The sequence below is a fragment of the Coenobita brevimanus genome, chromosome 87 (genome assembly GCF_032717465.1).
Source record: "Coenobita brevimanus isolate Jiangsu-jjx chromosome 87, ASM3271746v2, whole genome shotgun sequence".
Classification (NCBI taxonomy): Eukaryota; Metazoa; Arthropoda; class Malacostraca; order Decapoda; family Coenobitidae; genus Coenobita; species Coenobita brevimanus.
The window spans coordinates 1557350-1585328 of record NC_137040.1 but is presented as its reverse complement, the minus strand read 5'-3'; the positions used below and the strand labels follow the sequence as shown (position 1 = coordinate 1585328).

General features: G+C 44.4%; 1 protein-coding gene across 4 annotated transcripts in view; it reads right to left on the bottom strand.

Annotated features, from left to right (window-relative positions):
* LOC145411009 (uncharacterized) overlaps positions 1-23148 on the bottom strand; it is a 49866-nt gene extending 26718 nt beyond the window's left edge. For 3 of the 4 annotated variants that reach the window (XM_080281068.1, XM_080281069.1, XM_080281070.1), the window contains exon 1: positions 22309-22540. In XM_080281068.1, the coding sequence (XP_080137194.1) occupies positions 22309-22349 (41 nt within the window). In that variant the 5' untranslated portion in view covers positions 22350-22540. Of the gene's footprint in view, positions 1-22308; positions 22541-23070 lie in introns of those variants that run through there. The other variant, XM_080281072.1, reaches the window with a different exon arrangement.
* Between the last annotated feature and the right edge of the window lie 4831 nt (positions 23149-27979).

Genomic DNA, 27979 nt, shown 5'->3' with positions numbered 1-27979 from the left:
AGGGCGCCATCCACTAGGCAACTGGAGGCGGCTGGATGGCACTGGATGGATATAGAGAGAGAGAGAGAGAGGAGCGATATGTGCATGGTACAGAGAGAGGTGGGGGAGTGGATGACGGAAGGGAGAAAGGTGTGTGTGTGTGTGTGTGTGTGTGTGTGTGTGTGTGTGTGTGTGTGTGTGTGTGTGTGTGTGTGTGTGTGTGTGTGTGTGTGTGTGTGGGAGAGAGAGAGAGAGGTGGAAGTTGGCAGGAGTGGAAGACGTGAGGTAAGGAAGGTAGAGAAAGGTGAGGGAGGTGGAGAGTGGAAGACGAGAGCGAAGAGAGGTAGAGAGGAGGGGAGGGAGGGAGGAAATGGAGGGCGAGGGGAGTGGAGGAAGGTAGAGAGATTGGTGAGGGGAAGGTATGGGTGTGGGAAGGTGGATGGTAGAGAGAGAGAGAGGTGGGGATGGGGATAGTTACAATTGGATGGAGGAAGTGAAAGTGGAAGAGAAAGAGTGTGGGTGGAGAAAGATAAGAGTATTAAATAAATGCAGGAAGAGAAAGGATAAAATGCAAAGAAAAGGTTGAAAGAGAAGGAGAAAGAAGATAAATGGAAGAGAGAGAGAGAGAGAGAGAGAGAGAGAGAGAGAGAGAGAGAGAGAGAGAGAGAGAGAGAGAGAGGCAAGTGGAGTTGTTAGGGAGGGGAGGGGACGGATGGGTGGACTAGTTGAGAAAAGTGGATGAAGAGTAAAAAAGGAGGGCTTGGCTGAGAGAGAGAGAGAGAGAGAGAGAGAGAGAGAGAGAGAGAGGTGGGCATGGATGATTAAAGAGTAAGTGAATCGATGGAGAGAGAAAGAGAGCGAAGAGTGGACAGACGAGTGGCTGATGTGGAGAAAGCGGAGGGATAGATGGAGAAGGATGTGGATGGATAGATAGAAAATAGATATAGATAGATGAACGGATAGTGATTGAGGCGGTGGTAGATAATTGGATAGGTGGAATCGATAGACACATGATAGATAAATGAATTGTGGGTATGAGTTAGTAGATGAGAGAACAAAATGAGTGGATGGATGGATGGATGGATGGAAGGCAGATGAAGGAAGATGTTAGGATGGATGAGGTACGACTGAAGGAATAGAGTGATGGATGAATGGATGGATAGAAGGCTGCCTGAGGGAATGGGAAAGTGAACAAAAGGGATGGATGGATGAGTAGATTGTTCAAGAGAAATAGAAGATTGAATGAATGGATGGATGGATGAGTGGTTAGTTTAATGGATGGATGGATGGATGGATGAGTGGTTATTTAATGGTATGGGATAGTGAGCAGACGAAGTGGATGGTTAGGGGAAACAAAATCGGATGGATGGATGGAAAGAAAGGGAGGGTGGTGGTGGTGGTGGCGGGTGGAAGGAGTGGATGGGGTGGAAGTGTGGGATGCAAGGTTACTTCAAGGGCACCATCCACTTCGCAGCCGGGTGGAGGGGTGGAGGGAGGGAGGAAAAAGAGGGAGGATTGGAAGGAAGGAGGGATGGAGAGGGAAAAAGAAGAGAGGGGGGGGGGAAGGAAGAAACGTAGGGCAAGATGAAGGGTGGATTAAAAGAATGACGTGGATGAAAGGAAGTGGAATTTAGTGGATGATAAGGAAAATGTGGAAGAACGGAATGTGAGAGATGTGGATAAATAAAAGGATAGATGAAAGTAAGGAAAGGTGGAGAGAGAGAGAGAGAGAGAGAGAGAGAGAGAGAGAGAGAAGGTGGACTATTTTTAGAAAGCTATGTGGAAGAATGGAATGTGGTTAAGTTGGATGGATGGAAGGAGGGAGAGGTAAAGAAGGTAAAGAGTATATTGGAAGAAAGGAAAAAGTGGATGAAAGGTGGAGGAGGGAAGTGGATGATAACTGAGAAAATGAGGCGACAGATTACAGTGTGGAAGATGTGGATGGAGGAGAGGAGTGGATATTGGCTGGACGAAAATATGTGGAATGAAGTTGATAATGTTTGAGAAGGTAATGTGGAAGAGAAGGGTGGATGGAAGGATAGATGGAAGGAAGGTAGCTGGAGAGAGAGAGAGAGAGAGAGAGAGAGAATTAGGAAAAGATGAGTGGACAAAATGAAAGGTGGATGGGAGAAGGAAGTGGATAGTGTTAGAGAAAGCAGGGTGGAAGAATGTATGTGGATAGATAATTGGATGGAAGAGGGGCGAGACAGGAGGTGGATGGAGACACGGAAGAATGTGGATAGTATAAGAGAGAGAGATGTGGAAGAGTGGATTGTAGAAGTGGATAGGGTGGTGCAAACTGAAAGATGTGGAAGGAAAGGATAGTGGTGGTGATGTGTTCAAGAAAAGGTGTCTGCCTACCTGTCTATATCAATCTACGGTCTATTTATTTATCTATCGATGTATCTGTCAATCTATCTATCAATCCTTTCCATCCATCTCATTTCTGCATCTGTCTTCCTGTCTATTTTTTCTTTATTATCTTCGTTACTCTATCCATGTATCCATTGTACTAGATTAGAGAGAGAGAGAGAGAGAGAGAGAGAAAGCAGCTCTCTTTCTCTCATTATCTCATTATCTTTCTCCCTCCCTCCCCCCTCCCCTCTCCTCCCCCTTCCTCCCCAACCCCCAACCCCCCTCCAATCAATGCCAAGGTCCTTCTCTCCTTCCTCCCCTTTCTTCCTCCCTCCCTTCTCGCTCCTCCCCTCCATCTCCTCCGCTCGCTTCTCCCTTCTTCCTCCTGCTCTCGCTCCTCCCTTCTTCCTCCTCCTCTCTCTTCCTCCCATCACCTCGCTCCTCCCTCCCTCCACCTCTCTCGTTACTGCCCCCCCCTCTCTCTCTCTCTCGTTTCCTCCCCCTTCCTCCCTTCCCCTCCCTCCCTTATCATGGCCAAGGTCTTTCCCTCCCATTTTCTTCCTCCCTTCAGCTTCCGCCCCCCCCCTTCTTTCTCCTCCCTTCTCTCTTTCCTACCTACGCGGAAGTGACCTACCCATACACACACGCACACGCACACTCCCATTCACGCACACGTAAACAGGAGTCGGGTACGGAAGTAGAAAGTAGAATCGTGTTCGTTCGTCTGTTTTTACACATCTACCCTTCACTTAACCTTTTACCGTCTTCATCTACCTTCTACTTAGCTTTTGTCTGTCTTTACCTGTCTTCCCATCAGTGTGTTTATCAAGTCAGCTGTTAATGAAATACTTTTTATCTATCCTTACGTTAAAATATACCCATCTGTCGACCTAAATTAACCTTGTATTCCGTGGTGCATAGTTAATAAGGCGATCAATAGGGCAATGATCTTTTTATATATCTACCGCTAATATTTAAACCGAGTGAGAAACATCTATCTATGATCTACCCATCTGTCTAATACTGTCCACCCCTTTGTCTAAATACATCCACTGCCTGTCTGCTAAATAGGTTAATGACCGTCTATCTGTCTATACTTCTGTCTATCCACCTAATTACTGTCTATCACTGTCAGTCCGTAAATCTATCTATCCACCTTTTCTCCTTGCATCTCGGTTAGGTATTCATCCAGTATTGATGTATAGCAAAAATGTACAGCTGAGAGGTAGGTTGCTCGAGTGAGGTAGAAAGGTAGATGGTATGGAGGTGAAAAGAGGTAGGGTGAGGCAGAGGCAGTGAGGTAGAGAGCGAGGGGCAGGTAGACTGAGGTAGAGAAGAGGTGCAGGTAGACTAAGGTAAAGAGGTGCGAATAGTGAGGCAGAGTTAGGCGGTGAATAGACAGGTGGAATTAATGAGGTAGACAGGTGGAGGCAGGGTGAGGTAGAGAGCAAGGTACAGGTACTATGAAGTGGAGAGCGAGGTGTAGGTAGAGTGAGGTAGAAAGAGAAGCGGAGGTAGGAGGGGTAGACTGAAGTGCAGGTAGAGGCAGAAAGTAAGGTGGAGCTTGAGACAGGTGGAGGTTCGGTGAGGTAGAGAGCGAGATGCAGGTTGAGAGGTAGACGAGCGGTTAGGCCTAGGTAGATTTTGAATTAGAGTATTAGATGGAGAGTAAAAAATGTGAGGTAGATCGTGGAATGAAGTAGAATTAAATGAGTGGAATGCTGAGATAGGTAGATTAGTGTGGTAGATGAGATGAAGTACGTAATGAGGTAGACTCAGGTAATGGTAGTATAGGCTAGAGAGGTGAATGGTGAGGTAGACATACATCGAGGAGGGGGGGGTAGAGTGGGGTGAAGTACAGTGAGGTATATGAAGGTAGAGTGGGGAGGTGTATAGGTAGAAGGTAATATAATATTGAGTTAGACAGGTAGTGTGACGAATGTCAGGTAAGATGAGATGATGAATTAGACTGTTAGGTTGAAAGGTAGAATGAAGCAGGTAGAAGGAGGTAGACGGAGAGGGGGGGGGACAGGTAAAGTGAATCAGGCAGGTAGAGTGAGGCAGAATGAGTTATACGGCTAGGAAGAGTAGTCGAGTGAGGTAGGTAAGTAGGAAGGTAAAGTAGAAAGATAGGTAGATGGGAAGGTAAGGCCAGGTAGATGGTGAGGTAGAGTGAGGGCTTAGGTGCACCTGTTGCGTAGTGTTCAAGACTTCCGTTGACCCCCCCTCCCCCTCTCCCCTCCCTCCTTTACCTCTCCCCCCCTCTCCCAGCTCCATCCTCCCTCCCGTAACCACTTCTCCCCCTTCCCCTCCTACCTACACTCCACCTCCGTTCTCTCTTGTACAGGTCTCTCTCCCCTCACTCTTTCCTCCTTCCAGTATCTCTCTCTCTCTCTTTCTCTTCTATACATAAATGCTTCCTGTAGTCTCAAACTTTACTCCCACCATCCTTTAATTTCTTTTCTTTCTTTCTTCCCTGTCTTCTTCCCTCCTTTCTTTTCCTCCCTCCTTATTTCTCTCCCACATCATTCAGTCCTCTCCTTTCCATCTTTCCCTCCTCCACTTTCTCTTCATATTCTCTCCTTTTCCATTTTTTTTTTCTCTACCTTCTTGATTCATCTCATAGTATTTCTTTTGCCTTTTTTTTTTTTTTTTTTAAATTCCACCCTCTCACCACACTACCCCATCCTATCTTTTCCCTTCCTTCGCTCCCTCTCTCTCTTGCTTTCTCCCTCCCTCTCCACTCTATTATTCCCCATTAACCCTCTCATGTTTTCCCTTCCTCCATCCCCTTTCTCTCCCTCGCTTCTCCACTGCCTTCGCCACTCCATCCACCCCTTCCCCTTCTTACTCTCACTCTTCCCTTTCTTACCCCCCACCCCTCCCCTCTCTTTCCCTCCCTTCTCTCGCTCTCTCTCTCTCACTTCCAGCCCCCTCTTCCCTTTCCCTCCCTTCCCTTCTCCGTTCCTCCCATCCCTCCCCTCCCTTTCCCTCCGTTCTCTCTCTCCCTCCCAGCCCCCTCTTCCCTTTCCCTCCCTTCCCTTCTCCGTTCCTCCCACCCCTCCCCTCTCTTTCCCCCCCTCCTTTCTCTCTCTCTCCCCTCCCCCCTCTCATAAAGCCGCTGCCGTTACCTGTAGTTGTGGCAGCAGGTGTGGGAACGCTACCTGAGGGGCGAGGGTGCTGCCGTGACAAGCGTGACAGGTGTGCAAGTGTGGATTCAGGTGTGGGAAGTGTAGATTCAAGTGTGGGAAGTGTGGACTGAGGTGTGGGAAGTGTGGATTCAGGTGTGGGATGTGTAGATTCAGGTGTGCAAGTGTGGATTCAGGTGTGGGAAGTGTGGATTCAGGTGTGCAAGTGTGGATTCAGGTGTGCAAGTGTGGATTCAAGTGTGCAAGTGTGGATTCAGGTGTGGGAAGTGTGGATTCAGGTGTGGGAAGTGTGGATTCAGGTGTGGGAAGTGTGGATTCAGGTGTGGGAAGTGTGGATTCAGGTGTGCAAGTGTGGATTCAGGTGTGGGAAGTGTGGATTCAGGTGTGCAAGTGTGGATTCAGGTGTGGGATGTGTAGATTCAGGTGTGCAATTGTGGTACAGGTGTGCAAGTGTGGATTCAGGTGAGGGAAGTGTGGATTCAGGTGCGCAAGTGTGGATTCAAGTGTGCAAGTGTGGATTCAGGTGTGGGAAGTGTGGATTCAGGTGTGGGAAGTGTGGATTCAGGTGTGCAAGTGTGGATTTAGGTGTGGGAAGTGTGGATTCAGGTGAGTGTGGAATCAGGTGTGGAAGATGTGGAGATAAGTGTGGCGGGTGTGGACAGCATATACTCAAGATGAGGATTCAGATGTAACAGGTGTAGATAAGCTATAGGTCTTGGAAATGTAGGGGTTAATTTCAGGTGTGGATAATATGTGAAAAGTGTGGATTCATGTACATAAGTGTTGAAGTGTGGAGGCAATCATGGAAGTGTGGATACTGTGGAAATTGGAAATAGGGCTGCAGGTATGAGAAGTGTGGAGTTACTGAGGCAGGTGTGAAAGGTATGAATTCAGGTATGGAAATTGGTGTGGAAAGTGTGATAGGTGTGGATGGTTAGCGGTGGGTGTGGAAGCAGGTGTGGAGTTCAAATTACAGGTAAAAGCATAGGTGTAGGCATGGAACACGGCATTACAGGAACGATTGTTGTGGACAGGTGTGGGCTAGGTGTAAGCGATCGTGTAGCAGGTGTACCGTAGATAATGGATATCTGTGTGAATAGGCTACAGGTGTGGAGCCAGGTGGAACGGGTGTAGAAGATGTACCAAGTGTATAAGCAGGTATGGAGGAAGGTGTGCAGTATGGAGGAGCAGGTGTGGAGGTGTAGTAGGTGTGGAAACGTGTTGGAGTAGGTGTGGAGGAAGATGTAGTACCGGGTATGTTTACGAGGAGAGAGGGAGGAAGATGTGCCACATGTAGGAGCAGATTTGGAGTCAAGTGTGGGAAGCAGCAGGTGTGGAGGTAGATGTAGACGGTAGCAGGTGTGGAGTTAGATGTGGGAAGCAGCAGGTGTGGAGGTAGATGTAGACGGCAGCAGGTGTGGAGTTAGATGTGGGAAGCAGCAGGTTTGGAGGCAGATGTAGACGGTAGCAGGTGTGGAGTAAGATGTGGGAGGCAGCGAGTCAGGTGTGGAGGTACCGGAAGACGCTGGACTTCCTGAAAGCTCTGATTGTCGTCACGCTCAGGAGGCCCGAGAATGTCTGACAACCTCACTCTACCTCGCTACCTCAACCCCATTACCTCCATCTCACCTTCACATCTCCACCTCCTACCTCACTCTACCTCATTACCTTTATCACTACCTCGCAGCCGTCTACCGCATTATCTTTCACATCTCGACCTCATCACTCTGTCTCCATATTTCATCTTCATTCATTTTCTACCTCATTACCTGTATCTCACCTCCATTTCCATACCTTCTACCAAATTACCTCACCTCCACACCTCACTTCCATCAGTCTACCTCCTCACGTTTTACCTCATTTTTAATCTCCTTACTCTGCCCTTCATCTAAGCTTACCTTGTCTCACCTTCACGTTTCTGCCTCATCATTCCATCTCTGTACTTCAACCCATTTCATATTTCCCTCCATTCATGTTTTTTACTCATTCATTCCCCCCTCTCCCTTCATATTCTCTCTCTCTCTCTCTCTCTCATTATACCGGTACCTTTCACTCCCCCTCTCTTACTGCAACACACACACACACACACACACACACACACACACAGTATCTATCTACCTCTGTATATGTATGTTATATTGGTTATACCCTATGTTATATCGTTTGTAATATATCAACCTTTCACTCCCTCCCGGCATTCACGCCTCTCTCCTCAGCCAGGTCCAGTATACCGGTACCTTTCACTCCCTAGCATTCTCTCTCTCTCTCTCTCTCTCTCTCTCTCTCTCTCTCTCTCTCACACACCTTTCACAAGACACACAGTATATCACTCTACCCACATTCGTCCACTCAACACCTTTCACTCTTACACCTCACCACCATACCTTTCACTCCCACACCAGATTCTTTTATGCACCTTATGGAAGACACTTCTGCTATAATGAAGGGATTTATGGGAAGGGATTTACAGAAACTTCGCTGCAATAGTGAAGGGATTTATAGGAGGGGATTTACAGGAACTCGCTGCTATAAGAAGGGATTTATAGAGACAGTCTTAATCAGTCACTTGAAGAGGTCTTGTTATTGTTTTTTTTTTCCGCCAAGCGATTATATGTTCAGTGAAAAGGTTTGAGATGAACTACGCTAATTCTTGAAGTGTGTGTGTGTATGTGTGTGTGTGTGTGTGTGTGTGTGTGTGTGTGTGTGTGTGTGTGTGTGTGTGTGTGTGTGTGTGTGTGTGTGTGTGTGTGTGTGTGTGTTTATTCTCCTGCCAAGGTATTTTATTCAACTTGGGGAAATTTTTCATAGTAATTGGGTTTAACTGGATCGACGTAAATCCTTTCAATACCAGCTATTTTGTTTTTCCTTCTTGTCACCCCCCCCTTACTCACATGCCTCTCCACCCCATCCCCCCATCTCTTCTTCGGTCTCCCCCTCCACCTCACGCACATACTCTCGTAGTCAGTCTCTCATTCCTTAATCTTCCATATGAAAAGTTAGTTTAGCCTCAACACAGTGATACCTTTTATATTGTATTTTTGCTGTCTCTCTCTCTCTCTCTCTCTCTCTCTCTCTCTCTCTCACATACTCGTTAAACCTTTCACCTTTTTACAACCTGATACCTTTCACTCCCTCACAATTCCCTTCACTCCCTCCTCTCACTTCCTTCTCTCTCTCTCTCTCTCTCTTTCTCTCACACACACACACTTTTCATGCCTTTCTCTTCTTGACATTCCATTCCTTCACTCCACTCTCACACAAGGCATTCCTTCATACTCTCTCTCTCTCTCTCTCTCTCTCTCTCTTTCTCTCTCTCTCTCTCTCTCTCTCTCTCTCGTGCGGTACAGGCTCAGGCAGGTGTAAAAAATCAACAGGAAGAGCGTCGGCAGGTGAGGATAGATAATGAATATGAGACAGGTGTGCTGAGATAAGTGAAACAGGGAGGAAGGTGGTCTAGGCAGGCTGGCATGAGTGAGGCAGGCTGAGGTAGGTACGTAGATAGGTAGAAATGAGTGTGATAGGTTGGTAGAAAGATACGTGAGGTTGGTAGGAAGAGATGAATGAGGTTGGTAGGTTGGAGTGTGGGAAGTGAGGTATCGGTACGTAGGCAAGTTAAGTTGGAAAAGTAGATGGCGTGAGATCTGTGAGGAGAGTGAGGTAGGTTGGTTAGATCAGTGAGGCCGGCTAGGTTGTTAGGTTCAGACGAGTAAGGAAGGTGGCTTAGGTAGACAGTGAGTAGGTTGAGATGAGCGAGGAAAGGTAGACAGACGAGGTAGACGAGGCGAGATAGGTTAAGACGAGTGAGCAGGCAGGTAAAGCGCGTGAGGTGAAGCAGGTGCATTGTAAGGGCTGAGCCACGTGAGATGAGAGGGCCAAACAGGTAAGCCAGAACAGGTGAGGCAGGAGGCAGGTGTGACGGGTTATGTGAGGCAGGTGAGGCAGTTGATGAGGGCAACGATTTAAGGGAGGTGAGGCAGGTGAGAAGAAGAGATAAGGCAGATTCAGTGAGGCGGGTGAGTGAAGGAAAATGAAACAGATGTGATGAGGCAGGTGAGACGAGTAATCTGAGGCAGGTGTCCTAAGGAATATGATGCAGGTTGATACGGATAATTGAGGCAGACAAGTGGAGATGAATGAGGCAGGTCATGATGGATGTGAGGCAGGTGAGAAAGGTAATGTGAGGCAGGTGCATTGAATGAGGCGAGGCAGGTGAGAAAGGTAATGTGAGGCAGGTGCACTGAATGAGGCAAGGTAGATCAATTGACGCAGGTGAGAGAGGTGATGTGAGGCATGTGAAGAGAAAAAAGTAATACAGGTGAGGCAGGTAATAAGAGGCAGGTGCGACAGCCTTGGAGACCCGGATATATTTCACCTGCGTCTAATATACCACCAGGTGCAACTGTATCACCCTGTAGGAACCAGTGATATATTAATGCTGATTGAGCTATTTCTGTCTTTAATTCTGTTTCTCGATCTTATTCTACTCCTAATTTTATATTTTTTCTCTGCCCAGTCTTGATATTACACCCATATTGTTATTTATTATGCCACACTCTTGATCTGTTTCATTCCGTCCCTGTCTTTAGCTGTGTCTCTATCCCTTGTACATCTTTACCCTATCTCACTCTTACCTGTATCCCTTTCGATCTGTCATAATCTACACGTAACTATTTCTGTCTCTTAGTCAACCTCTTATCTATATCTCTCTATCTTTCCTTTATTCTACCTCTACCTAAACCAAGGCACCTCCACCTTTGCCTTACCCTACCACTACATGTGTCTTTATCTCACCACCATCTTTATAACTCTCTCCATTATCTCACTCAGTCTCTCAAGCACCCACTACCCGTAAACTGTGGGTAGCTGCTATATCTCTTTCTTTCATTGTATCTTCCTATCTCTCAGCGATATCACTGCCTGCTTATCCTTATCTCACTATCTCTTGCCAGCTTTAAATCTATGGAGCTGTCTGATCTTTGTTTCACTGCCGGGTATCTCTCTCTCTTTCCACCCATTTCCTCTGACACAGTCGCTCCCAGTAGTGTTGGGTGCCACGGCAATCTCTGTCATACTATCTTTAACTGTCCTTTAACTATCTCATTATCTTTCACTACCTGCATCACACTATCTGTAAATGTCTGTCAACTCTAATTACCTCTCACTACTTGCACACAATTATCCTACACACCTGCATCACACTATCTTTAATCGTCACAACTATCTCATTATCTCCCATTACCTGCACAGTTACCTTTCATTATCACTCATTACCTGCGCACAGTCACTTTACACACCTGCATCTCAACATGACTATCCCACAACTTCTTACATAAATCTTATCTCCAGTTCTTAAAGTAGGTGTCTCCCTCTCTCCCTATCTTTATCTCCCTCTACAGTCCCTCCCTATATAACCCTACCTTATCACCTTTTATAAGAACGCTACATAATGCCGGCTGCTTTATCGGATTTTATAATTATCTGTTGGTATAGGCAAGTATAAATCAGGGGCTGGTGTAAGGGCTGAGGTGAGGGTCTGAAGTTCATTCACCTTAACTTGGCGTTTTTATTTATTTATTCATTTATTTATTTATTATTATTATCATTACTATTATTATTGTTACTGCTGCTTCTACTACTACTATTTTTTTTATTTTTTTTTATTTAGCCTTTTTCTCTTGGCTCAGTGACAGCATAAGACGGTTTTGCATCCTTTCCATAACACTGTTTGTGGCTAGCACTATATTGTAATGTTAATCTCTTGCTATTTCTTCCCCCAGTCAGAATGGAGAGATGGCAGCATTACTCCTATTTTAAGTGAACAGAGTATAGGTGATGGGGGTGTAGGTGGGGGTGGAGGTCAAGGTGGGGATGTAGGTAGGGGTGGGGGGGTCTAGGTGGGGGTTGGGGTGAGGGTCGGGGGCAGTGGTTCCCTAACTCTTTCATTTCCTTTTCCCCCTGGGCCGCCTCATAAATCACCCTGGATACCCTTCATTTTCGCCATAAAGATAACCATAAAACTTGACTGAGAAGGAAAAGTTAGGCTATTCTTATCGGGACCAGAAGCGAGGAATTTAGGTGGGATAAAGTACCGGTAACCATATTTCTTAGGTCTCATCCCCAGGTAGAAAAGCTGGCATACACCTGATTAATTTTGCATCGCTAGGTAGGAAAATATTGCCTGCCATTTTATATGAAAATTTCCAGAGCATTGGGGAAAAATATATATGAATTTTACCTTTCATAGTTCGCCATGGACCCCCCAAAATTAATGTTGTGGATCATTTGGAAACACTGATATAGGGTGAGGGTATAGAGTGACTGCAGGGGTGAAGGTTTAGGGTGAAAATATAGGGGTGGTGCAAGGCCTGGGGTGAGAATGAGAGTGAGGGCTAGGGTGAGATGAGAGTTTGTGTACTAGGGTGAGAGTCAAGGGTGGAGATTTAGGAGAGAACACTTGATTAGGGTGAGGGCTGTGTTGAAGACCTGAAGTGCAGCTCTAAGGAGGAGGGCTGGCCTAGGGTGAGAGTCAAATGTAAAGGCCTTAGAGTGAGGTGGGGCCTAGGGTGAGTCCAGGGTGAAGATATAAAAGTGAGGGCTAGGGTAAGTGTCAAAGGTTAAGGTATAGGGTGAGGTGGGGCCAGTTCTAGGGTGAAGATCTAAAGTAAGGGCTAGGGTGAGGTCTAGGCCAAGGGTGAAGGTGTAAGGGTGTGGTAGGGCCTAAGGCAAGAACGTAGGGTGAAAATCTATGAGTGAAGCAGGGTCTGGGTGGAGGATGTGGGGTGATGATCTTCAGGTGAGGGTATGGGGTGAGGACTTTGGGGTGAGGGCTAGGGTGAGATTCTAGACCAGGAATGAAGGCTCTGGGGTGAAGGAGGACCAGTGTTGCCGGCGTAGGGTGAAGGGGGTGAAGAATTGGGGTGAGAGTTTGGAGTAAAGATGTAAGATATGCCAGTTTCCTATCATCTTAATTCTCATCCACGGCCTTAAACAGGATTATTGCCTACTGCAGTTATCCTCCTTTCTTACGTAGCTACTTTCTTATTTACATTGTACAAAAAGCTAAAAAATTTGAAGGAGGAACGAAGTACAGAATTCATATCTAGGCTTACATACAAAAATAAAAAAAAATACAGCCTAAGCAAATACAGCAGAGACAACCAATAAAATGTAATACAGAATAATACATGGGTTAATACTGAACATTACGCAAATTTCCCATAATTACAGAAATAAATATCCAGTAAATTCGTTAATACAATTCTCGTAAATAAAAATATCTTAAGAAGTTATGGAGCAGATACGAACACGCAGCGACTCGCGGTTAAAAAGAGTTGCAGTTTGGATATACGGTCAATACGAGAGAGAGAGAGAGAGAGAGAGAGAGAGGGGGGGGGTATGTGTGACCGAGAAAGAGGACTGCTTTGTGTGTGTGTGTGTGTGTGTGTGTGTGTGTGTGTGTGTGTGTGTGTGTGTCCGAATTAGCGAGGGTTTACGGGCCGAGCCGGATAAAAATGGTTAAGTTCTTTTTTCGCAATTGGGTCAATATAGGCGAGCTGGGGAGGGGAAGGGAGGGAATGGCAGAGGAAAAAAGGAGGGGGGGGGAGGGCAGAGGAAAATGGAGGGGAAGGGAAAAACGGAGAGTGAGGAGAAAAGGAAGGGAGGAAGGGTAGGGATGGGGGAGGGAAGAGAAGAAAAAATGGAACAGGAGGGGAAAATAATGACCAAAAAGAAATGATGAGACGAAGAGAAGGAGAAGAAAAGGAAGAGGAAGGAAGATGAAAGACTGAGCATTACGAGAGGAGGGAAGAAGGGAGAGAGACGTAAGGAGAGGGAACGTTAGGTTAGATGATGAGTTGGAAAGGGGAAGAAAGAGAAAGAATGGAAAGGCAAGAGATGCAAGAGGAAAAGAAGGGGAAAGAAGAGAGGTGAAGTGGAGACGGGAGAAAGGAAGAGGGGAAAGAAGAGGAAATGACAGGAAGAGAAGAATGGTGACAAAAAAAGGAAGGGAAGAGGTGAGGAAGGATGGGAAAAGACGGGGGAAAAAAATGAGAATGCAAATAGAGGAAGAATTATGGGCTCAAGGCTGAAGGAAAGCTGGGCTGGGGTGAAGATATAAGGGTTGTAGATATTAAGGGTGAGAAAGGGTTGAGGAATAGGGTGAGAGTAAAAGTTAAGGGGTGGTGTTGAGGGCTAGGGTGAAGATATAAGGGTAAGAAAGGGGTGAGGAGTAGGCTGAGAGTAAAAATTTAAGGGTGGACTTAGGGCTAGGGTGAATATATAAAGTTAAGGGGTAAGGGTGAGGGCTAGGGTATTTTAGGGCAGGGGTGAGACTTTAAGGGCCAAGGGTGATGATCTAGGGGTCAAGCTAAGGGTGAGAGATAAGGGCTAAGGGTGAGTCAGAGTTAAGGGCTAAGGGTGAGTCAAAGTTAAGGGCTAAGGGTGAGAGTCTAAGATAAGGGCTAGGGGTGAGTCAAAGATAAGGGCTAAGGGTGTCAAGGGATAAGGGTGAGAGTCAAAGGTAAGGGCTAAAGGTGAGTCAAAGATAAGGGATAAGGGTGAGAGTCAAAGATAAGGGCTGAGAGTGAGACGAGATCCAAGGGTGAGACAGTAAGGGCTAAGGGTGAGGGGCGGGGGCACAACCTTGAGACAGGCTGCACAAAAAACACCCAGGGTTCGGTTCCCGCAGGCCCGACACACCTTGTCATGCATTGGAGGGGAGGGGGGGGGAGAGAAAGGGGGGAGGGAGGTGAGAAAAGGAGATGAAAGAGGGAGGAAAGAGGAGTGAGGGTGGAGGCCTGAAAGGGGGAAGCGGGTCAGGGCTGAGAGAGAGAGAGAAATGATAATATTGAAGTTAGTGGGGAATTGAAGTAACTGCTTGAGAAACGGGAAGCGAAGGAAATGCAGAAGTTACTGAAGAAAGGGAAAGGAAATGACGAAACAAAAATGGGCGATGAGGAAATACAAGCGAAAAGAAAGGGAAAGTGTGGAGAAGGAAAGAGAAAGGGGTGAAGGAAAAGAGGAGAGGTGACGAAAAGATGAGGTAATGAAAAGAAGAGAGTGGTGAAGATGAATATATGTGGAGAGAGAGAGAGAGAGAGAGAGAAGTGAATGTACGATTTGCATATTAGAGAGAGAGAGAGAGAGAAATGAATAGATTGGAGGCACTAAGAACAATAAATACGAGAGAGAGAGAGAGAGAGAGAGTGTTACGTCATCCTGCCTCCATTAAAGCCACGGTTACGAAAGGCTTAAGATGTATAAAGTCGTCTGGATATTGCAAGAAAAAAGGCATCATCGTACTGAAGAGATTAAGACTTGACTCCGATGATTCTCTCTCTTTCTCTCTCTCTCTCTCTCTCACACACACACACACACACACACACACACACACACACACACACACTGAGGACGTTATCGTACTGAAGAGAGTAAACCCTTGACTCCAGTGACTCTCTCTCTCTCTCTCTCTCTCTCTCTAAGGCGTCATCGTACTGAAGAGATTAAGCCCTTGACTCTCTCTCTCTCTCTCTCAAGCAGAATACAAATCAGGATACAAAAAGAACGAAGGAAAAAAATATCACCAGACTGAAGAGAGAGAGAAAGAAACAGGAGGGAGAGAAGAGTGAGGGGAAAGGAGAAGGGGAGGGAAGGAGCAGAGAAGGGAAGGGGGAGGAGAGGCCTTTAATGCGTAGTTTCTTGGTGAGAGGGGAGAGATGGAGGGAGGGGAGGGGAGGAGAGAGAGGGGAGGGAAGGGAAGAGAGAGAGAGAGAGGGGAGGGAGTGAGGGAAGTGTTTTTTGCCTATGGATGAATGGATAATAATTGAGATAGAGAGAGAGAGAGAGAAAGAGAGAGAGAGAGAGAGAAAATAATGAATAGAAAGGAGGCACTAAACAGAGAGAGAGAGAGAAAGAGAGAGAATAATGAATAGAAAGGAGGTACTAAACGAGAGAGAGAGAGAGAGAGAGAGAGAGAGAGAGAGAGAGAGAGAGAGAGAGAGAGAATAATGGATAGAAAGGAGGCACTAAGAACAGAGAGAGAGAGAGAGAGAGAGAGAATATTGAATAGAAAGGAGGCACTAAACAGAGAGAGAGAGAGAGAGAGAGAGAGAGGAAAAACACACCAAAGAGAGAAGAGAAAAACTCAGATAAGATCAACATCAGTTGGAAGAGGGGAAGGGAAGGAGGAGGGGGGGAGGAGGGAGAGAGGAAGGCAGGGAGAAAAAACAGGATAATAAATTTGAGAGAGAGAGAGAGAGAGAGAGAGAGAGAGAGGACAAAGGAAGATGAGAATGAAAGCGGATGAGATGGAGTGAAAGGGAATCGATGGAGAGAGAGAGAGAGAGAGAGAGAGAGAGAGAATAATGGAAATGAAAGAGGCAGTGCAGGAGAAGGAGCGAGAGAATGTGGGAGGGAGGGAGGAGAGGAAAGGAGGGAAAATGATGGCGGTAATAGACGGGGAAGGAGGGAACGAGAGAAGATAGGGGAGTGAGAGAGAGAGAGAATAAGGAGGGGGTAGTGGGGGGTGACCTTGAGAGAGAGAGAGAGAGAGAGAGAGAGAGAGAGAGAGAAATGGAAGTGGTGAAAAGGAAGGATATTGGAGGGAAGAGAAATCAAGGGGGGGGGGACGTAGGGGGGGGGAGAATCAGGGAGTGAAAAGGGAGATTAAATAAACAGTGAACGTAAGGAAGAAAAAAGAAAATGGAGAGGAAGGATAGATGTGGTGGGAAAGGTGTGAACATGATGGAAATGTGAAGAAGGGGAAATTTTGGCATGAGGGAAACAGAGAAGGTGATAAGAGATGTAAGGAAGGACGAAGAAAAAAGCAAACGATTGAAGAAGGAAATGAAAAATGGAAGGATGGAAGAGGAGGGACTGAAAGATAGAAATGACTTGAGGACTTAAAGAGGAAGAGGAAGGCAAGATAATAATAGAGGGAGTGAAGAGGAAGAAAAATAAAGGAAGGAAACAGGGAAAAATTAAAAGGGGGAGTGGGAGGGAGGGTCGGAGGAAGGAGGGAAGAAGGAAAAATGACGGAGGGAGGGAGGGAAGGAAACTAAAGGAATGAAAAGAGAGAGAGAAAAAAAGAGGGGAGCGAAGGAGGTGATGAGAAGGACTGGAAGAGAAAATAAGGAAGGTAAATATAAACAAAATACTCAGAAAGAGGAAGGATGGTAAAAGACAAGGAAAAAAGAAAATATAAATACAAAAATATCTAAGGAACGACGAAAGGAAAAAAGGAGACTGGAAGGAAGAAGGAAAGTATGGAGTAACGATGGAGAAGGGGGCGAAGAGGAGGCAGGAAAGAGGGAGGGATTGAAAATAAGAAGGCTGAAGGGAAGAAAGGAAAAAGGAAGAAAGGAGGAAAGCAATAAGTAGTACGGAGGACGAGGAAGAGGAAAGAATGGAAATAGAAAGAAGGGAGGAGGAGGAGGAAAGGAATAAGAAAGACGAAGAAGAGGAGGAGGAATGAGGGAGGGATTGAAAAAGAGAGGGGGGGATTGGAGAGAAGAAAGGAAGAAGGGAGGAAAGGGGTAAGAAATGAAGGAGGGAAGGAGAGAAGTGAGCAGTGTGTTATCCTTGAAGACTCTACCAACTTCCTTCACTGCTTTGTTTACCAAGGTCACCCCCCCTACTACCCCCTCTCCTTATTCTCTCTCTCTCTCTCTCTCTCTCTCTCTCTCTCTCTCTCTCTCCGTAGCTGGCATCTAACTCATGTCTTAACTTTTTTTTTTCTTCCCTCTGCATGACAGTCTCTCTCTCTCTCTCTCTCTCTCTCTCTCTCCATAGCTGGCATCTTGTTTTTTTCTCTGCATGACTCTCTCTCTCTCTCTCTCTCTCTCTCTCAATGCACCCATCCTACCTCCCCTTCTCTACCTCTCTGTTTACCTACCCCTCTTCCCCTCCCTCCCTCCCTCCCGCTATCCCTCCCTATCTTGCAAGGTGAATGTAGGTGGCTCCCCCCTCCCCCATCTCTCTCTCTCCCTCTCTCTCTCTCACACACACACACACACACACACACACACACACACAGCTCCCTCTCCCCTCCCTTCAATGCCTCCTTCTCTCCCCTACACTTTTACCCCTCCCCCTCTCTCCCCTCACATTCCCTCCCCCTCCCCTTGCCTTCTCGCATTCCCTCTCCTCTCACTCTATCTCTCCGTTTTTTCTCTCTTCGCCTTCCTCTGTTCCCTTGCTCACTGCGACATTCTTTCTTTCTCTCTCTCTCTCTCTCGTTTCCCTCCACACCTTCATTATATCCTTCTACCTAACACACACACACACACACACACACACACACACACACACACACTCACACACACACACACACACACACACACACACACACACACACACACACGCACGCACGCACACACACGCGCGTCTCCCTTCTCCTCACACATTCTTTTTCCTTTCACTTCCTTTCTCTTATTTTTTTCTTCTTTTAGCAGATTCTCACGCCATCTTGATGCATTCTTAGTCTCGATTTTATTTTCTGCTCGTGTCTCCTTTTAGCCCCCCCCCTCCTCTCTCTCTCTCTCTCTCTCTCTCTCTCTCTCATTTCGTCACATCCTCTTAACTTCCTTTATATTCTCTCCCCTGTCTGTCTACATTTTTACTCTTATTGTGTTCCTCTTCACTTTTTCCTCTCTCTCTCTCTCTCTCTCTCTCTCTCTCTCTCTCTCTCTCTCTCTTATTTGCAACCGTCAAACCCGCCATACAACCAACAATACCACCGCCACTACCACTATCCTATCTGCCATGCAACTATCACTGTTCTGAATATGAATAACCACTGAAGCTAAAACCATCAACCACAACTACCACTTCATCACCATAATAACTACCACTATCGCAATTAAATAATCGTAACTACCCGGTACCAATACGATCATCACTTTTTTTTTTTTGGCTAATGACACGTGATTTAATTAGCATGGGAAAGGATTAGTATGGGTTTGCTTTCATCTGAGGGAACCTGGCCAATCTCAGCTGAATCGTAGTTGCATGAGAATCGGCGAGCCATGCTTGAGGATGGACTGAGTCTCCTTGGTTTTTAGCCAAATCAACCCTTCAGTCTGGGGACATCTGGCCATTAACTGAGCTGAAAAGGTTAGTGATGTGTCAGATTCCAAACCATACCATCATTGACAACCACAACCGATATTACCACAATATTCTCCCTTCACCATAACTTGGCGCAGACTTTCGTCTTTTTTTCCGTTTACTTCACGTAGCTGTGGTAGAATAAGGCAATGTTAAGGCCTCTGCATCCTTTCCGTAGCACTTCTTCATGACTAGCATCGTATTCGTGTTAATATAGGTACAACCGAGAATTAGAATGGTTGGTTGGTTCTGTTACACCAGGTTAAAGTGACAAGATTATAGTAGCAAGCCAGCCACCGGATAAACAGTATATACCAACATTATGCCCACAACTAACCTGCAAACCAGCAGCCAATACTCCCGAGTTACAAGCACTTAATAACATTACCAATACTACTACCACTGTACTGCTTATACTACCAACAAGTAGTCTAATATCCGGTAGAACTACCTGTATTTACAATGTGGACAACCAGTTAAATAGCAAACACTTGCCAGTACCGGTACAGTATTACTAACTGCAAGCAGATACCAGCATTACCAGTACAGCTACCCGGTATTAGCAGACTAACAGCTGGAAACATCAGGTTACCAAAACATGAACTGCCCATTAACGTTACTGCCACACTTAAGCAAACCAACTCCAAGCGTTCCAGTTGGATGCACCAATCAACCTTACTACTATCATATGAACAACTACCACAGTCGTTACAAGCACCTACCAACATTACTACCAAAGTTAAGCAGCACCAACCACCCACAGAATTACAAACATTCCAATTTACAAGCGGTTACCTACATTACTACCACGAATAACCGGCAAGCCAGTCACCGTAACTACCAGAATTAGGCAGCCACGACATGCACTGCCTCCCTACCAACTTTATATACACACCAGACTACCACAATCACTAACCCTTTAACACGGTACGAGAGATCTCCAGATGATGAAAATTGAAGGTAGCTAGAATGCAATGTAGGTTCGTATATTCAGTGGCTTTGAAGATTTCGTAGCGCATCTCCTTTAGTAACTTATTCTCTACATCTCAGTATCTTCTTGTACGGTACGTTACTGATGGAAACCTTGTCGATTTTAAGACCATACAAATGACTTACGAGATAATGTTAAGGTGTGGTAAGAAAATATAAATCGCCAAAGAAGACCCCATTCCACTCAGTTTTCGACCCTTAACTGACGTCCTCGTGGTGAAGAGGTTGAGTGGATAAAATTTTTAACCCCGTCACCACCAGACGTCTTCCTTGAGGTGGCAAAAATCGTCCTGTCTTCCTCAAGGTGAATAAAATCGTCTAGCTTTATTCATCTTGATTTGTAGCCCCTTCAGCCAGATGTTTTTATCAAAGTAAAAACAAAAAAAGTCTTGTTTTATCTATGTAGTTTCTAATCCCAACATACCAGACGTCTTCCACGAGGTGAATAAAATCTTCTGGCGTTATTTGAACTAAAATGTGCTCGTGCTGGCGCGAATAGGCCTAGCTACCAGTAACAATCTTTCACGAACTACAAACATTGCCACCTAATTTATCATGTTAGTCACTACCAACATTAGCTACAACCACAGTTACTAACATATTAACACCACTCAATATGGCCACCACAGTTATCATGTTAGTCACCGCCAGCATTAGCTACAACTAACCATTACTATCATTAGCAATTACCGACACTGCCACCAGTTATCATGTTAGTCACCACCAGCATTAGCTACTACCACAGTTACTTTGATATTAACAACTACTAGCATTGCCACCAGTTATCATATTAGTCACTACCAACATTAGCTATTACCACAGTCATGTTAGTCACTAGTACCAGCACTGACCTCATACCAGTCACTAACATGCTCTGATTCTGCCACGACAATCACCATGCCAGTATCAGCTACCATCATTACAAACACTTATTAAAACTCCTGTACCAGCCTTGTCACACCACGTCTGTCACTAACATTTACGCCCATGATAACGAGTCACTTGCATGATCATCAGCAATTGCAAATATTAGTTTTAGCAAAAGTTTTAGCAAAATCACAACCATGCCAATCACAAATTACCAATATTCTCACCTCAGTCACTAGCATGCTTAATATTGACATCGATTACCATTTATACACACTCACCATCAAATACCATGCACTAACAACTATTAAAATAAAACTGACCAACATCATTAACAGCTACCATCATCACCTACTAGCACACACACACACACACACACACACACACACACACACACACACCAGCACACGAAACACCACCACAACTGTACACAGTCATATTAGTCGTTAACAGCAACCAACAGTCACTCTTACCACAATCCGCAGCAAATAAAACACTAACAAGTACCAACACTGCTACCACATTCACCACCATACATACCAATTACCAACAGGGCTGCCAACACGGCCAGCTACGACAGTCACCATCATCACACCACCATATTCACATCAGTTTTAAAGTTAACGATGATCTGTATTAGAGCCACAGTTACGGTACCACCAGAGTCACAGGCACGAGACAAAACCATCCTCATACACATAACACATCCCCATTTATCAGAAGCCTTGTTGCTCTTGGTATGCACTGCTTCTCTCATTAAAACAACTTCACTGTCTTGAGGGTCCAGTCTCATTAAAATAACTTCACTGTCTCAAGGATCCAATCTACCATCACTACGACTACCACACATTCCCACGTTCCAGTTACCACTTCAGCCAATAACAGCAACCAGTCACAAAAGTAATGTTCCCGTCAGTAATATCTACACCCCTTACTATCAGTCATTGCTTTTGGTACCGTATTTCGGTTATTAATACTCACATACTTCACTATACACGTCGCACATAAACACAAACCAGTAACTACTCTTAATCATAATGAAAAAGCATCGCCTTGTTAAACTCTTGGGACGCAAGTACACACACTTCACATACTTTCTTCAGTGGAGTAACTATTGTGTTTTCTGTTCACTTCTTCACCGTACTTGCATTGTGTACCAGGTGTAGTCTTCCTTGCACTGCAGTATATTTATCATTTTTATTTTGTATTTCTCCTAAACTTCCATTACTGTGCAGGATTCTCATTTGACTGACGTTGCAGGCTGCGATGACGTTTGCCATATTACGTAAGCTTTCTGGATGTTACGTGGGAAACTGTACTCAATAACCAACACAATACATTACATATTCGTCAAAAAGGAACCACAGTACACGGTGAATACTGATACGATACAAATAATTATGCGAAATAAGTTTGATAAGAGGTGGACCCATTTGAGCACGGCGCCATGTAAACAGAAAACGGAGGGACGCGGCACGTGTAGGTGATAACCAAAACAAACTACGAAAGTGCAGGGGGCGTGGGGGGATGAGTACAGTTGCAAGAGTTCCTTTGCAGTTTTTCGTAACCGTATCGCAAGTGAATGAGATCTTGCAAGGGTAATCATGAATAACTGAATAGGCTGGAATTTCACCTCAGTTGAAGAGATATGTAGATTAACAAGAATGAACCAGAAGAACTTGTCACAGAATTAATGCAATGGCTAACACGAAAAGTGCATGTTTCTGGTGTATGACTTAAGAAATGGGATCAGTGTCAAGATTTCCTCACACACTAAGAAAACTACATAGGCATATATTCATAAATACATACTCATAGCAACCCAGTCTCTCTCTCTCATAAATAAAGATGCAAGAATACGTACCTATTGTAATAAAATAGGGGCACATCGACACTCTGCACCATTATAATTGATGGATCACTCGATTGCGTAGGCTAGCAGTACACTTAGCCAAGGCACATTCAGTATGGATTTTAGCCAGATACGACCGGAGCACCAAGTATCTTTTTCCTGTCATACGCTCCCGCACAACAAACACACACACTTTGTCCGAATTCTGGAAACGTTCGTGGTCTTTCCGTCAAACGTCAGTTGTTGGAAGAGTCACAGGTTGCGAGTTTTTGATTGAAGGGTGTTCATTGGTTTGTGTTTACAGTATCGTTATTTAGTATTTTTTCAGTCACGAAGAAAATAAAGACGGGCGAAAGTTTAATAGAATAATATTTGAAACGTTCTGTACCCTGAGGATTTAACTTTGGATTTTTCATAAAGTATAGAAAACACTGTTCCACTTGCGAAGGAGGCGATTGTGAGGATGGGTTTCATGGATAATCAGGAATATACAAGGGTCGCTCATCAAGCCACTACTACCACACACCACCACCACCTCCACTACTACCACAGTCTACCACAGTCCCGAGACAACTGTAACACGTCTCCCGACCACACTGCCAGCGAAAGTCTCTATCTCTCTCGCTCAAACTCCCTCCCTCCCTCCTACCTCGACGGAGCGGCCTTGGTCACCCTTTCCCACCCTCCAAACTTTTACTTTTCCGACCTATTGCTCCGTTTTGCACATGCACTGGGCCTCTACAAGCACTAAACTCCACCATAGCATCCACTTACCTTACAAAACTACTGTACAAAAGCAGAAATATTGGTAAATGATAATGCCTGTGTGTTTACAACGCCATGTCTGCGATCCTATAAAACACAACATTGGCCGACCAATCCCAAGGCTCGGTGGGCGGGGCTTAGATAAAGTTGCAATGGGTCGCCAGCACGAACGCCGCCGCTCCCATTCATTACATGGCACTACACGCGGTTCACTTCTACATAAATTCGGTAATCCCATCTCTCAGTACTCTCAGATATGGGCTAATCCGTGACATGACAGGGGAGATAAATGCCGAAGTGCTTTATCGGGTGCCTGTGTGACAAGTTAGCGACATGTTTGATGCCTCTGTGCTTTCGGGAATTTTAAGCATTTCGTCGTGATCAAAGATATCTGAAAATCGTGATCGCGCGCGCTACTGTTTGGCTCGTATCTGAATATGAAAGGAAGATTACGGAGGGATAGGTGGATTACAGCTAATAGATGGTGATTTATAGCTATTTTTAGACACGGTGGCTTAGCATTGCATGAGGTAAATGACCATCTTTCACAAATTTCGTCATGAGTTTCTCTCGGCTTTCTCTTACGCAGGAAAATCAACTGCTAGTGGCTCAAGGACAGATGTGCGAGACAGCTGTGTGCGTTCGCGACTGAGCAGCTGTCAGTGGATATCGATCAGCGTTTTTCTTGCGTTTGGGATCCATTCTACTTCCTCTTTCTATTTTCGTCCTTTCTTTCCGCCCCTCTGCGTTCTTTCTGCCTCCTATTTCTCTCTGAATATATTTTTTCCATCCCTAGCCCAGTCTTCCTTCCTTCCTTTGGCTATTTTCGTTTTCCGTATCTGCCTCATTACGTTCTTTCTGTCTCGATTTCAGCTCTTCTCTATTTACTTTTATATCCCACTGCTTTCTTTCTCTTCTTCCTTTCTCTCGTATATTGTTTTTGCTCTTTCTTTTCCCCCTTTCTGCATTCTTTGTCCCTCTTGCTCTTTCTTCTATTTTCTTCCCTTTAGTCTTACTTTCTTTGTCTTTATCTTTACGTTCTTTGTAGCTCTTTCTTTTGTCTCCCTCATTTTCTCCCTTCCTCCCCTACATTTATTTTTCATTTTAACCTTTCTCTCCCCATTTACTGTCTCACCCGCCTCCCACTCTCCTTCTCGCATGTACCCCCCCTCTTTTTTTATTGATTTATTTTTTCTCCAGCCCATCCTCCGTTCCTCCCTGTCTGGCTCTCCTCTGTCATTTCTGTCAACCTTTCTTCGTTTTTCCTTCTCATCCCTTGACATTCTTTCCTTTCTCTTTCCCCCTTCCTCCTCCCTACTCTTTTATTTCCAACCGTCTCTTGCATTCTTTCTCCTCCCCTCCCCTCCTTTTACTTACCTTTTTTTTTTTTTGCTTCTTTTTCCAGTCCCTCCTTTTAGTACTGTACCGTCCACAACTCGTTTTTTTTCTCTCTCTCTCGTTTCCATCATTCCATTTTTCCCACCTCGTTTTTTTTTTTCCTCCATGCTCCCCCCCTTCTTAATAATAAACTCGTCTTTTCTCCTCCCAGTCTCCCCCCTTCCAGCATTTTTTCATTTTCAGCTTACCCCCTTCCAAGTTTTTTTTTTTTTTTTTTTTTTAGCTCAATCTCATATATACCCAGGATCGAATCCCGGCTGGGGCAGGGAACAGTTTAAGGATTTGAATTTCCTGAAAAGCAGATTTTCCTGATCTACCAGATAACCCGCCGACATGTCGTAAAAGTACCCCCGCTAATACCAATACACCAGTCCTGTATGAGACAGCCCTAGCATGTATTCAATATGGACGGTGGGTGTTAGCGCCGAAGTGGTGACATGTGGAGGTGTAGGAGGACTACTGGGCCTTGGGATAGGCCACTGCCCCCAAGAAATAGGCCCTGAGCCTTTGCCCAGAGTCGGACAGTAATATATATATATATATATATATATATATATATATATATATATATATATATATATATATATTCAGCCCTCATCCATTCTCATTTCATTCTTCTCTTCATTATTCCATAATTTTCATTTATTCCTCCTTCTTCCTTTCTCTTCAGTCCTTCCTTTCCTCTCTCTCTCTCTCTCTCTCTCTCTCTCTCTCTCACACACACACACACACACACACACACACACACACACCTACACTATTATTTCTCCGGTGCATCTGGCTGACAGCTGCCCAGGTAACAACAGCTGCGGCGAACCCAACATCTGTCCTGATAAAACTGGGGAGTGGATTCTTTCAGCCCTTTAAGCCTAACATTTAAATCCCTTCTGCTCTTCCCACATAACCTCCCTTTTTCATCTTTGTTTACTTTTTTTTCGTATTTTTGTGCCTCCTTTGTTTCTTTCTTTTTTTTTTTTTTAATAATGTTTGTAGTTTTGTCCCCCCTTTTTATAGTTCTCGTGACGGAGTATGTTTTTTTTTAGCCATTTAACATTTAAATCCCCTCCGCGCTGTATGCCCTCCTTCCTTTTTTTTTTTTTCTTTTCTTCATTATCATTTCTGGATTCAAGTTTTGGTGATGTCTTGGAGAGAGAGAGAGAGAGAGACGCTTCTGGAAACCATTTTTTTTTTATATACATATTTCCGTATTTTGCATTTTTCTGTAACCTGCTCATCCCAGTTGAAATTATAATTTATGATGACAGTGTTAATGATAGTCTACATAGGTAAATTGCGTTTCCGTATGACATGAAGCTGCATACAGATTATTAGATTTAATTTTGATGTCCACTTTCTTAAAAACATATTTCTGGCTTCACTTTTCATCATCCCTGTTACCCCATATTTCACATCACGTTGTCACTCGCCATTGATGTTGTCCATTAGCATAAAATCTGAATATAATGGCCATTTTTTGCGAGGCGAGTGTGTGTTTGTGTGATGTAAGACAGATGATGACACGGCCAGGCCCCCCCCCCATTGTGACGTCACGGGCCAGACCTCTGATGTCACGAGTCTCCTGCGTCTTGTATTTTGGATATACTCATAATAATAATAATAATAATAATAATAATAATGATAATAATAATGATAATAATAATAATAAAAATCACAGCAACAAGAACAACAATAATAATAATGTTAATGTTGATAATAATAATAATAATAATAATAAAAATAATGGTTCACTAAAGTACGTAGCTTGGTGACCGAAAATCGTGTGTGTGGGTGGGTGTATGAGAGAGAGAGAGAGACAGAGAGACAGAGAGAGAGAGGCATCCAAACTTTGACATCACGGGTCATCCAAAAAGTGACGTCACGGAGGGGTCTGTGGCGGTCAAGCACCCGGTGACGTCACAGAGCGGGTCCAGGTGTGTGTAAGTTACTTCCGGCCAACACAGCTGCTGTTACCTGGCGTACAGTCTAGCGGGGCCGCGGTCGCACACACACACACACACACACACACACACACACAATTCGTTAGTATGCAATTAGACACCCATGTATGTTACCATATTCCTTTCACCTCTTCACTAACTTTATGAACCTTTCTGAATATTTCTAATTGTGTTAATTTCACACACACACACACACACACACACACACACACACACACACACACACACACACACACACATCGTTAGTATGCATTTTTTTTTTTTATGTAAGTTACCATATTCCTTTTACCCCATTATTAATTTTATGTACGTTGCCGATTATTTCTGATAGTTTTATTTAATTCGTACAGTGTAGGGAGAGTTTGATATGGACTGTTACAGGATATGAAAAGGGCATTGAGTCAGTATTTATTTCCTTATTAATCTGTTCTTTGCGAAGTATTTTTTCTTGTCTGAATAAAATCGTCTGGCGGTAACGAATATAATAGGAAATGCGTCATTGTGCTGAAGGGGTCGGAGGCTGCTGCTTGTTTCCGAAAGAGAGAGAGAGAGAGAGAGAGAGATTCTTGCAAGTCTAAGGTGATGTTGCCAACACTTCAGCATTCAGGCTTAAGTTTCTCGTAAGACCAAAACTTACGAACAAGCTTACCGGTACTGTTAATATCTTGTCGTAACTGTGATTTTTTTCCTGCCGGAAGATCAAGGAAGGTGCTGGTTCTACTCATGTCCTGATCTGAACAAAATAAATAAATAAATAAATAAAAAAGTTCAGTTAGGGGATGAATGTTTTGGGTTAGTATTATGGAAGGACAAGCACTGGGAATACTAAAATTATTATTATTATTATTATTATTATTATTATTATTATCAATTCTACTACTACTGCTACTGCTACTACAGGAAGGACAAGGAAGAATACTAAATATTTTTTTCCCGTCCTGCAAAATCAAATCTTATGTTACGAGAGGAAACCTGTCGTAAGTTATATTTTACGCGACGGATGAGGATGGAAAATGGTTTCTTTCATGTCTTGCCTTCCTAAAAAAAAAAAAAACGGGGGGGGGGAGAGCTAGTGGAGCGCAGTGTACGGACCACCTTGTATTGCTGATAACTCTATACGCGTTGCCTCTGTGTGTGTGTGTGTGTGTGTGTGTGTGTGTGTGTGTGTGTTTCTGAGAAGTTGAGGCCAGACCGTTAAGTGCACCACAAAAACGGTGAAGTTGTTGTCACATTATGCACCGTTGAGTGAGGGATGATTTGTTTGTGACCACAAATAATAATAATAATAATAATAATAATAAATAATAATAATAGCAGTAGTAGTAGTTGTTGTTATAGTAGTAGTAGTAGTAGTAGTATACAGTATAGAATAGTAACGGTAGTAGTAGTATACTGTACTTAGTAGTAGTAATAGTATTAGCAGTACCGTAGAAGTAATTGTGGTAGTAGTTATTGTAATGATAATAATAATAATAATAATAATAATAATAATGCCACTTGGTTTGCTCGTGGCATAGAAGGTGATATTTAATAGATGAAGGTGGGGCCATAAAATTCCCTGT